We start from the raw sequence: 12,829 nt of genomic DNA, 5'->3' as shown, positions 1-12,829 counted from the left end.
GCTTACTTCCAACTTTGGGTTGTAAGTAATAAACCCATCTCAGACTCATTTAAGTAAAAAATCAAATGTATTATCAATGCAACTGGGTATCCCAGTGAACCAAAAACAAAGGAAAATGCTAATATTCAAGAAGGGTTGAGATGTAACTAGGCTTAAAGAAATCCTGGCAGCGGAGTCCCTCTCACAGCACCGGTGTTTCTCTTCGCTATCTTGCTTCTGTGTTTTCCTAAAGGGTAGCTCCCTTCTTTCTCATCAGTGCACATTGACTTCCTCCAAATGACAGAAGACTGCCATTGATTTTCTAGCTTTATATGTAAGAGCTTCACCCACACAGATCGAGACTGACATTTTCAGTTCTAATTCCAAATCCTAGGGGTAAAAAAAAACTCACCTAGGTCCAGCTTGGATCAGATTAACTGGAGCAAAGAGACAGAATACCATTTAGATCCATTTGATGGGCTGCCAATCAATCATTGCCTACAAGCAATATCATTGTACTAATACATCAGTTCCAGTGGTTAAAAAAAAATGGGTAGAGCAGTTCTCACCAGAAAAGGTTTGGCCTAACTATTCCAGAGCTGTCCACTGTTACATGGACATCTGAGAATACATTGCAAGGAAGTAGATAGCTCTAGCTTCCCATTTGCCAGCAAAGACTGCCTATAGTCCTTGAGAGTTTTCTGTTAGTACTATCAATTCACTGTTAGAAATTTCAGGATGGTGGGATGGCAGGAGATGAGGGGGGAATGGTGGCACATGAAAGGGAAGGAGGGTGCATCAAGGAAGAATTGCCAACATGAAGATCTGGAACTTCCAGATCTTTTCATATGAAATCTTTTTGGTTCCCCCAGCTGCCTCTCTTCTCTCTTGCCTTACACCTCTTTCTAACATTTTCTCCCATCAGTTTTAAAATGAGGACTTTCTGTGTCAGGCATAAGACTTCTGTCCTCCATAGAAGCAGTGCTCTACTTTAAGCAAAAGTTTGAAGCAAGGCAAAGTTTCTCTCTTTCAGAAAAGTACTTTCCCATATCCTCCTGTTCTTTTTCTTAGAATATCAAAATCTGAGGGTTGGAGGAGACCAACTTGGAGTGCCAGCAAGTCCATCTGTTACTATGTATAGCCCAGGGCTGGCACCCATGCCCAGGGGCCATCCAGACTGCTTGACCACATACCACAAAGGGGCACTCACCACTCTTCAGGAAAGCCCAGACTACCTGCAGATAATTCTGTCTGTTAGGAGAGTACTTCCTCATAGTAAGCTCCTCTTAGGACAAAAATGTGTCTTTCCTTGTTGTTTGCACCTGTTGGTCCAAGTCCCACCACCTGGAAACAAACAAACAAGTCTAATCTCTTTCTGACGTGCTCACTTGCCAAGAGATCCATCACATTATGTTTTTCCCTCTGATCTTTCTTCTTCAGGCTGAGCAACTATTCTCCCTCTAACGGTTCTCTGTCATATGGGATTTCAAGTACCTTTATTAACTAGGAAATTCTGATCTAGAAGCTTTAATTACTTAAATGTTTTTAATGTCACCCCCTCCATTAACCAGGCATAATATTCCAGATGTGGAAAAATCAGCACAGAAAGAACTAATAATGTCTTTCAATATCAATGTAGAACTTCATGAAAATCACATTTATCTTTTAAGAAGATTAAACCTGTGCTCAGTCACTCTCATGCTAAAAGTTATATAATAATTAATTTATAATGAAATTTAAATGTTGATGAATAGCAAATGGCATTTAAATTTTACAAGTGAATTTGAGGGATCAGTAGTTGAAATTAGCATGAAAGCAGGTAGGGGGAATTTGTGAGCTCCTGTAGTTCTTCAAATCACATGTTTGCTTTACTTCTTATTCATAATGCTAGTACTATCCATTAAGTGAAAAATAGTAGTCAGAGTAAACCCATATCAGGGGATCATTTGATTCCTTTCTTCCTCTTCATGAAATTCACATACTTAACAAACATTTATGTTCTGCTTATACACACATAGACAGCCTGGGGTAAGCACTCTGATGCACACTCAGCCCTCAAAAAGCTAAGTTTAAAAGCTGGAGGACAAGTCTTTGCTCCCCTCACTGAAGAGGATTGAGTTAATTAAGGAAGAACTTGGTCACCATGTTGGACTGGGTGGCACAGTGAGTTAGTCTGAATAAACTCTTAACTTTCTTGCCCCAGAAGCACAGCTAGAAGCAGAACCTAACTTGAAGAAATAGGAGTGAAGCTTGAAGGGTCAGTCAAAGAATCTCCAGCCCCATGTAAAATGGACATCCTACCATTGGGACACACTGAGTCCTGCCTTTATCTGTAGTCATGCATGGGTTCATCAGGGAAATGGATTATCTCAGAAAATAATGCAGAATAGTCTTTTCTATTTATGTATTTCCAGGTTTCAAATGAGGGTGTGATATATCTACATCTATATTTATATCTATATCTATACCTATATCTATATCATCTATATATATATCTATACACACATACACAGAAAGCCCAGTCTACCTACAGATAATTCTATATAAAGATAATATATATTACAGATAATATATATAGAGATTCTAGATCAGACAAATTTAAAACTTTGAATTATAAAATCTAATATGAAATAAGTGATGATGTATTATAATCTCGTCATAAACATATCTACTAATGTTTTTTTCTAAAAACATCAGAATATGTGACAAGTTTATCAACTATGGCAACAATAGCTGTCCCAGGCCCTGTGAAACTGCATATCAGCAAGGGAGTTTGGCATTTCTTCTGTCAGCATTGTATGTCCCTGACCTACTTCTTTCTCCATGAAGGAAGTTAAAAAAATATGACAAATCAGAACATACCCAGGAACCCAGGTTCCATAGCCATACATCTTGTTAGTTCCCTCGTGTTAGTAAAGCTAAAATTGAGATTTCATCAACTTGCTAGCCTCAGAAAGTTTCAGTCTAGTGGGCTTAGGTGTTACCCTAACCTCATTTGGTTACCATAAGGGAGGAAATGCAAGACTGTAGACAGCTTGAAGCTACCTACCACACAACTGAGAAAATAAATTCAAGATCCTTAAATTGAAGATTGTCAACTTTAAGGCACAACTCATGGTTGTATTTAGCAACTTAAACTAAGGGATTCCAGTCTCAGTATTATTTATTCTTCTTCTGAATAATGCTAATAAGCATAGTATTCATAATCTCTCTATTTTAAAAATATATTTTATCAATTATGCTATTACAGCTGTCCCATGTGCCCTCTTTGTTCTCCTCTACCTCGTACCCCCTCCCACTTGCATTCAACCCGCCCTTAGTTAATGTCTGTGGGTCACACATATAAGTTCTTTGGCTTCTAGATTTCCAATACTATTCTTAACTTCCCTCTGCATATTTTGTACCTACCAATTATACTTCTTATTCCCTGTACCTTATCCCCTCATTCTCCCCCTGCCAATAACCCTCCACGTGATCTCCATTTCTGTGGTTCTGTTCCTGTTCTAGTTGTTTGCTTGGTTTGTTTTTGTTTTTGTTTCAGGTGTAGTTGTTAATAATTGTGAGTTTGCTGTCATTTTACTTTACATGTTTTTTATCTTCTTTTTCTTAGATAAGTCCCTTTAACATTTCATAAAATAAAGGCTTGGTGATGATGAACTCCTTTAACTTGACCTTATCTGAGAAGCACTTTATCTGCCCTTCCACTCTAAATGAAAGCTTTGCTGGGTAGCGGAATCTTGGATGTAGGTCCTTGCCTTTCATGACTTGGAATACTTCTTTCCAGCCCCTTCTTGCCTGTAAGGTCTCTTTTGAGAAATCAGCTGACAGTCTGATGGGAAATCCTTTGTAGGTAACTGTCTCCTTTTCTCTTTCTGCTTCTAGGATTCTCTCCTTCATTTTAATCTTAGGTAATGTAATTATGATGTGTCTAGGTGTGTTCCTCCTTGGGTCCAACTTCTTTGGGACTCTCTGAGCTTCCTGGACTTCCTGGAAGTCTATTTCCTTTGCAAAATTGGGGAAGTTCTCCTTCATTACAATTTCAAATAAGTTTTCAATTTCTTGGTCTCCCTCTTCTCCTTCTGGCACCCCTATGATTCAGATGTTGGGATTTTTAAAGTTGTCCCATAGGTTCCTAAGCCTTTCCTCATATTTTTGAATTCTTTCTTTTCTGGTTGAATGTTTACTTCTTCCTTCTGGTCCAAACTATTGATCTGAGTTCTGGTTTCCTTTCTGTCACTGTTGGTTCCTTGTGCATTTTCCTTTAATTCACTTTGCATAGCCTTCACTTTTTCCTCTCTTTTGTGACTGTACTTAACCAGTGCTGTGAGCATCCTGATTACCAGTGTTTTGAACTGTGCATCCGATGGGTTGGCTATCTCTTTGTTGCTTAGTTGTATTTTTTTCTGGAACTTTGATCTGTTCTTTCATTTGGGCTAATTTTTTTTTGGTCTCCACATGCCTGTTACACAGTAAGGGGTGGAGCCTTAGGTATTCATCAGGGTGGGGCAACCCACAGTGCTGCATTGTGATGCTGTACATTGGGGAGGAGCCCAAAAGGAAACAATGACACTTGCTGGGCTCTTGGCAGCCTTCAGTCACTTTCTCTGTTACCCACAAGCAAATTGGGCTCTTCTGGTGCTGATTCTTGGGTGGGTGGTTTTGTGTATGTTCTAGGACCCTGTGAATCTCTCCACTGAACTCTCCTGTGAGACTGGGAGTTTCTCTTGCCACCACAACCCCAACAGGTTTTTTTAGTCAGATGTTTTGAGGCTTTATTTCCTAGTGCTGGAACCCTGGGTTGTGCATTCTGTCTCACTCCCAAGTTGTTCCTCCTGGTTTATCCACATGCAATGTGGGACCACCTGCTCCATCAGTCACCACCTCACCTGGTCCTCCAGCCACCACCTTACCTCTGGCCCTCTCCACCTTGGCTGCCCATCTCTGCCCCTCCAACCTATCTGGATGAATCTTTCATCTTTAAGTCCTTGGTTGTTAGACTTCTGTACAATTAGATTTTCTGACAGTTCTGGTTGTTTTTTGTTTTTAAACTTATTGTTGTCCTTCTTTTGGTTGTGGGAGGAGATACAGTGTACCTCGCTATGCCTCCATCTTCCATAATCACTCTACTTTAGAATTAAAACAAAGAACTTCAAAATTGGTGTGCTACATTGAATAATTGGGAGTACTTTAAGATTAGTTGCTTTTTCTATAAACAAAAGCAGAATTACCCATTTTTTTACTTCCCTTTCTTAAATAAAAGATTTTATTTCTCCAACAGGCTGTTTGGTTTTTACAAGGGAATTCTACCACCCATATTGGCTGAAACACCAAAAAGAGCAGTGAAGGTAAGCAATGTATGAGATCTGTCTGGAAGGTATACAGCCATGTAATATAAAAAATAGAGACATTTATTAAAGAAGATACAAGACACATTGTACATAGAACAATGACGTCTGAGTTCCCTTCAAAGTAGGCACCTTGGTACCCCACCCAGTTCTCCCAGTTGCCATCAGCTACCCCATCATATTTTCCTGAATCTTATTGACAGTCTGAATCATCCCTTGCAAAGGAGACTTTAGTTTTGGGAAAAGCCAAAAGTCACAGCTAAATCCAGGCTGTAGGGGAACTGAATCACCTGGGTGATTTGATGTTTCACCAAAATGCTTTGCATGAGATGTGATGCATGAGCAGGCATGCTGTCATGATAAAGCTGCCAATCACCACTTGCCCATAGCTGCAGCTTTCTGAAGCATCCAAATAGTTTCTGCAGAGGAATGTACAAGCTTAACACAAAATTTGATGCAGATCATTTTTCTACTCTCACAGTCATTTTGAATGTGAAGGTCACACAGTACATATGCTCACTAAACAGCATCTACCACCTCCACTGAGTAGTATAGTGAAGTCACCATTGTTCACGCATGCGCATTCCAGTCCACTCTCCTTGGCTGCCAGGTTACATTGATGTTGTGGAAAGTGTTCTCTTTATATTAACAATGGCTGGACTTTTTCTGGACAGACCTCATATGCTTTCCAACCAGGTGAAAATACACTACAGAGACAACTGCGGCATTAGGACATCCAACACTAATCTATAGGACATGAATGTGAATTAAACATAAGATTTTTATTGCAGAAATTATAGCATAACTTTTATTCTAATTACATTTGATCAATCTCTCCAATATTGGTTTGTAGATTACTTTTTCAGGTGAAGGCACTCCCTTCTAATGGGGAAATTAAATAAAGAGTACAATGGTGAATGAAATTCACTAGTCGGAACATAGTAGCCACAAAATAGCTTGGACTTTTTCTCAAAGCTATTCATAAATTTTCCTTTAGAGCAATAATTACTAAAGAAAGAGAGAAGGAAAAGCGAGGAGAGGAGACAGGTGGGAAAACCTTTCTCTCTAAATCATTCCTATTTTATGAACAGAGCAGACTAATACACTATATTTCTTTGACATGATTCTCATATAACTTATTATTTGGCATGTTTACTTCATTCCCCCTACCTCCTTATCTCCTCTGTTAAATTTTTTTATTCTGGTTTTTACAAAATTATTACTTCCATTATCCTGATTTCCATCTCCTTAACTGCATAGCTATGGAGTTCATGTACCACTTACTGGCTCAGTATCTGGCCAGGAACACAAGGATCTAGCAGGACTTCCATGAAAGAAAGAACTAAATCTCATCACTTTTTTATGTGTTTTCTCAGACAAGAGTCCTGATCACAGTGACTCTAGCTGGCACTGACCCCCACACCCACACCACTGACAGCAGTAAATATGGCTTTGTCTTTCCATGTTAAAGATTACATAAACTTAGACTGAAAGACTTCCTTTCCAATTAATGGCAAAGCTTTTTTTCACATACATTGCTTACTTCATATTCCTGATATTCCTGAAAGGTAAGAAGGATACTTTTGCTCAGCAAGTTAAGAGGGTGGCTGGGTTAAAATTTATGATAAAATAACCACTTATAAACACAAACATGAAACTTTTACATTATGTTAAAGTAGTAATATTTTTACAATGGTAATTTAACAGAACTTAATTCAGGTCTCGATTCAGAAAGCAAAGCTTTAAAACACACTTTTATTAATTCATTCTCTTTTTTGCCATAGTTTTGGTGATTATGCATTATTACTTCAATACAAATTTCATTATAAGGATCTGAATCTCAGTAGAGAATCTGGAAAAAGTTCACCAAAGTACACACGAGGGCTGAATTGAATTATGACATGGCTTCACTTGATAAAAGATTGCCCAAGTAAACAAACAGAGCAGAGTTCCTGTTCAAACAGAAAGTCATTTTGTCTCCGTAGAATAATATATTCATTTGTTCAGTGTTTTACGTGTATAAATAAAGTAAATTGTAATTAAAGTTTCTCCTGGAATATTTTTCCTTAATACTATACATTGGAGACAATTTAAACTTTAGGAGGATTAAGGTTTATCAATGTTGAACAGTCTTTTACTGAAGAAAAAAAAGAAATGTTGGGGTTTGCAAAGCTGAGTTAGTCTCTAGTTAAAAAAAAAAAAAAAAGCAACTCTCCCTGTCAGTACAATGGTTAACAGATGAACTTTTGGGCAACTGGATATGGTATATGTGTCCCAGACATCTTGTTTCAAGTAGTTTTTACCTTAAAATTATTGAGCCATATGGTAAGTACGTTGGCTTTTTAAGTATAACTTGGAGTTAAAAGTGTATCTTTGCCAGATGGATAGCACTACTTTTTCAACACAATGTATGAAAATATTCATTTTATAGATATTTATCTTAGGATTTGTGAGGAAAGTGATCATCTGATAGTAACAATTTCATACATCATAAACTGCTTCATTGTATGTCATCAAAGTTTACTTCAGAAAAAATATTCAGAAACTATATATGTGTGTGCATATGCACGCATACACATTTACAGATATATATGCTCTATGAATTCTTTACACATACACAGATATAGATCGTCCTTAGAACTGACACTTCAGTTATGAACACTACTATAATCAGAAACAGATAATGTCAAGGTTTTCCTGTTCTTGATTTTTTGAAATAAGATTCATCATGAAAATAATAAGAATCATTGATGCTGAATAAATGAAACTTCCTCTTTTACAAATCAAGACAGTTAGTACTGCAGTTAGCAAAAGGAAATGAAGACCTCAGAAAGAGACTGACTGGTTCCTCGGAAATGGTTCCAGGGCCCAGAGTCCAACCTTGAGCGCCACAGTTCCAGAAACACCATTTTTCCATGATCAGACTCTCAAGGACTGCCTATTGCTAAGCAAACTGGTGAGATTATAAATAGTGAAGGCTATTTGTTCACCACTATCACTATGCCTGTCATAGTGTCTACATATAGTAGATGTTCAGCTGATATTACTGGAGTAAATGGAATATATCTAGAGAGAGAAACAGAAAGAAAATTTATTGGTTCCTAACAAGAGACATTCCTATCCTGTTCTCAGAAATTCCCACATCTACTATTCAGAATTTCTGGAAGGCCCAGACTTCCATTTCCAGCCAAAATGGAGTAACAGGGACCAGATTTACTCTCTTGCCTGAAACAGCAACAATAAAAAATGAACAAAATATGAAACCACAATTTTCAAGACACAGGACATCAGACAAGAAAGGATAGATAGACGAGAAACAAAGGAGATGACCTGTATGGACTGCCCCACCTTACTGCCTTGAAAGGGTTGCCAGGCCCAGGGGCAGGCAAGGGAAATACAGGCAGAGTCCCATGGATTCCCTGGATTGAGAATGAGCTGGAGGGCAAGGCAGCTTGAGTTCAGTGGACAAAGTGCCAGAGAAGAGAGAGCTGCACAGAGCAAGAACTCCTAAGATCTGCAGAGAGACCCCTTAAGTATTCAGCAGAGAACTGACCAGTGCATACATGTAAGGAAACTAGCAGGACCTGAGAAAGAGCCATCCAAGGAATTAGAGGGAACAGTGCTCTACACGAGGTTGAGAATAGAAGTCTTCCCATAAGACTATCAGTTGATTTATCAAAAGAAATCTTGCAGGTAAGAAGGGCCTGGAAAGAAATATTTGAAGACATGAAAAGGACCTACATCCAAGATTGCTCTATCCACCAAAGTTTTCATTTAGAATGGAAGGGCAGGTAAAAAAAATGCTTCTCAGATAAGGTCAAGTTAAAGGAGTTCATCATGACCAAGCTCTTATTATATGAAATGTTAAAGGGACTTATCTAAGAAAAAGAAAAAGATTAAAAATATGAACAGTAAAATCATCAGTAAAATATGAACCTAAAAAAAAAATTGCCCTGGCTGGTGTGGCTGAGTGGTTGAGTGCCGGCCTATGAATCAAAGGGTCACAGGTTTGATTCCTAGTCTGGGACACATGCCTGGGTTGCAGGTCAGGTCCCCAGCGGGGGTCATGTGAGAGGCAACCACACATTGATGTTTCTCTCCTTCCCTTCCCCTCTTTAAAAAGTAAATAAATAAAATCTTTAAAAAACAAACAAACCACCCCTCCCCCCCCCAAAAAAAAGAAACAAAGCAAACAACTAGAACAGGAACAGAACCACAGAAATGGAGGGTATCAGCAGGGAGAGGGAAGGGGGAGAATGGGGAAAAAGGTTCAAGGAATAAGAATCATAAATGGTAAGAATAGTATAGGAAATGGAGAAGCCAAAGAACTTACATATGTGACCCATGGACATGAACTAAGGGGATGTTGGTGGGAGGGGTTGCAGGGTGGAGGGGAATAAAGGGGAGAAAAAAATGGGACTGCTATAATAGCATAATCAATAAAATAGACTTCAGAAGAAGGGAGAGAGGAAGGAAGGGAGGGAGGGAAGGAGGAAGGAAGGAAGGAAGGAAGGAAGGAAGGAAGGAAGGAAGGAAGGAAGGAAGGAAGGAAGGAAGGAAGGAAGGACCTGTTCCAACCAACCAAACCAGAAGGCTTCAGAATGCAAAGGGCACTGTGAGGAGGACTCAGAAACATTTGCCTCCATAGTAATGCAATGACAGAAAGTCAGAAAAGAAAAAAAAAAAAACCACATCTTCCCACCGGAAGGGAACAAGGCAGGGAGGCTTTTGTAAAGTCTACCATCTCCCAGAACTTCCCTTAACTCAGTGAGGACCACATAGAGCAGTGTTTCTAAAATGTGTGTCATGAAATCAGTTTAGTGAGTCACTAGATGTAGTGGGTCATGACAAGAAATGTTTTTAATAAAGTAGGATAGGATCAGAATTACACACAGTAAAGGGTACATATTGTTTTATAGCCATGTTTTGTTTCAGTTGTAAATGCACACTGTGTGCATTTATGTGCATACATGCGCCTGTATTGGTCAAGTATTTTTTATGTAGATTGTGGTTGAAAAGGTTTGAAATCTGCCTTGAGGGACACTGGGCTTCCAGGGTCAGGGAAGGCAAGAAGACCTCAGCAGCAAGAGAACTCCAAGGCAGAGAATGTCTACCCAAACCACTAACAGTCATGGCTTAGCTGTGGTTAAGCGTAGTAAGTACCATGGTAAAGTGCATGCACAGGCCTTGGTGTTAGACTTTGGGGGGAATCTGAACCCTTCAATTCACTAGCTACAGGACATATACCTATAAAATGGGAATCACGGCTGTGTTGTAACTGTGACCTGATGATGTTTTATGAATTAAATGCAGGAGAAAACGCTAAGGTCTTAGCAGGTTTCTTGGACGATAGCAAGCTCTCCTGAGTGATACAAATAACTAAGGCATTTATGGTTCCTTTAGTAGCCAAAGTGAAGTCAGGGAATGGAAACTAAAATATTCTGAAAGTCTCCTATGTGCCAAACATGTCAGGAAATCTTACTCGAATGCTCTTATTTAAGGAATTCGCTAAAACTTAAGTTTTGTGTTCTGGAGGATTAGAAAGGCCAGGCAACTCACCCATGCTTTCACAGCTAAGTAGTATAGCCAGGAGTCAGACCCACAACTGCCCCTGTCAAAATACCAGCAAGGTCATTGTCAAAAACAGTGATGACGATGAGCTTAAAAAGGAAGAAAAGATAAATTATCTTTAAAGCTTAAAACTACAATGCATTTCCATCCACAGTTAATGGTTTCTAGTGCATCTCTCCTCAAAACAGTGGTGGCCCCTGGTGGTTCTGTTGTAACCCCAGGATACAGTCTGAGGGTCATCACCACCCTCTGGAATGTTGCATCAAGAAGGCAGGGGTTCTCTTTGTTTACTGCTGCGTCCCCCGTGCCTCTCAGAGCACAGGGGGCATCCAATAAAATATTTGTTGAATGAGTAAATGAATGAATCTCATTTCTAGAAAAGTCTACAACTATAGTTAAGCTAAAGAAGCATGGCACAAAGTAGTTCATGGGTCTTTAGAAGAACAAAAGTCTATCTGGTGATGTAATGACTCTTGGGATGCCCAAAGACTCATTCAAGGTGTGTCTACACCACAGAACTACCTTTTTCTAACAGCAGAGTATTAATTGGCCCCCAAATGTACATTTTTTTTCTTGCTATATTTTACTGGATTAAAAAGTAATAGAGTAGAAGACGTGTGTGATCACAAAATACCAGGGCCATTTCTCTGGTCTTGAGAAACAGGTTAGCAGAACCTAAGAGAATGTCTCATCAGAGCTGCTTGTGGCTTCCTAACAGAGTACCCAGGAGCAAAACATCATGTTCAAGCAACATTGTTGCCCAAAGTGTTGGAGAAAAAATGCTTTTGGGGTATGTTATACAAAGTGATTGATTAGATTTACCTTCCTAGAAACTCATTTTCAGGAAAATTATATTAAACATCATCTACTGAAGCCCGACAAAATCTTCATTATCACCGTATTTTAAAGGAAGGACTAAGCAGCTCTCCTCTGCTCAGGTGGGGGACAGTGTGCCTTTAAGCAGGGATGGACCAGATGACCTCATTGTGTCCTTTCCTCGTTTATGATGACATCTTCATTGTTGCTGAGTGTTTGGATATTTCATGGAACAGTAGAGACACGGTGATAAAAATGAAAGTTAAAGCTGAGAAACGGATGTCTTTTACAAGTCAGTTAGATAATTGAGCATTCACTGGGAAAGCAATTCATAGACAAAACAGAGGAGACCAAAGATTTCAGGTCTCTGTGCCTATAATGTTGAATCACTGCCATAAAAAAAGAAGTCTATTGATGTCTGGGGAAACTGGAAATGGTCATGGTAAATGGAAGCTGTATGGTTCATTTACTGCTATAAAGGATTCCATCAGCTCTTCTGTAGGTCATTATAGCTGCATTTGAAAATGTGAATGTTAAAGTAAGAACCAATAGCAACTACCCGAGACAAGATTAAGAACTGTGTTCAATGGTTTATCATTTTTTAAATGCTGATTAGTATAATGATTTACTAAAGAAATTTGAGTCAATTAAAGGGTTTGTTGCAGGAAATTGTTATAACTCTCTGGGTTTGGTTTTGTTTCACAGTTTTTCACCTTTGAGCAGTATAAGAAATTGCTAGGATCTGTGTCACTGTCACCAGCATTGGTAAGTGAGAATATTTATTATACTTAAGTGAGTGTGTTATTTCATAAAGCAAAATCTGGAGACAAAAAGCCTTTTGATTCCCCAAGCCCAACTACTGAAATATGAATTCAAGCTATTCAATGTTCAGCTACTTGTTGAAAGCCATCTTCCTAATAACTCACAATCTGGCTATTTTATAGCAGCCAGTGATGAATTTATGATAATAATGATATGTGTAGAAAGGCTCAGATGAGATATGGTCAAGAATGTAAAATAAAGAATATATTTGTCACAGACTTTTTAAAAGCGAAAACATGCATGTTTACATGCTGCACCTATCTGTGTGAAAGTCAGCATGCCTAAAATTATTTCCT

At 38.7% G+C, this 12,829-nt stretch overlaps 1 protein-coding gene across 1 annotated transcript in view; it reads left to right on the top strand.

Annotated features, from left to right (window-relative positions):
• SLC25A21 (solute carrier family 25 member 21) overlaps positions 1 to 12,829 on the top strand; it is a 485,006-nt gene that overhangs the window by 427,121 nt on the left and 45,056 nt on the right. Inside the window, exons 4-5 of the mRNA XM_045848589.1 lie at positions 5,258 to 5,324; positions 12,417 to 12,476. Coding sequence (XP_045704545.1) covers positions 5,258 to 5,324; positions 12,417 to 12,476 — 127 coding nt within the window. The remainder of the gene's footprint in view (positions 1 to 5,257; positions 5,325 to 12,416; positions 12,477 to 12,829) is intronic.

The sequence above is a fragment of the Phyllostomus hastatus genome, unplaced genomic scaffold, assembly GCF_019186645.2.
Source record: "Phyllostomus hastatus isolate PE091 unplaced genomic scaffold, TTU_PhHast_1.1 phas_contig_62, whole genome shotgun sequence".
NCBI classification, from domain to species: Eukaryota; Metazoa; Chordata; class Mammalia; order Chiroptera; family Phyllostomidae; genus Phyllostomus; species Phyllostomus hastatus.
The sequence above is the reverse complement of the archived record's forward strand: the minus strand, read 5'-3'. Positions and strand labels throughout refer to the sequence as shown.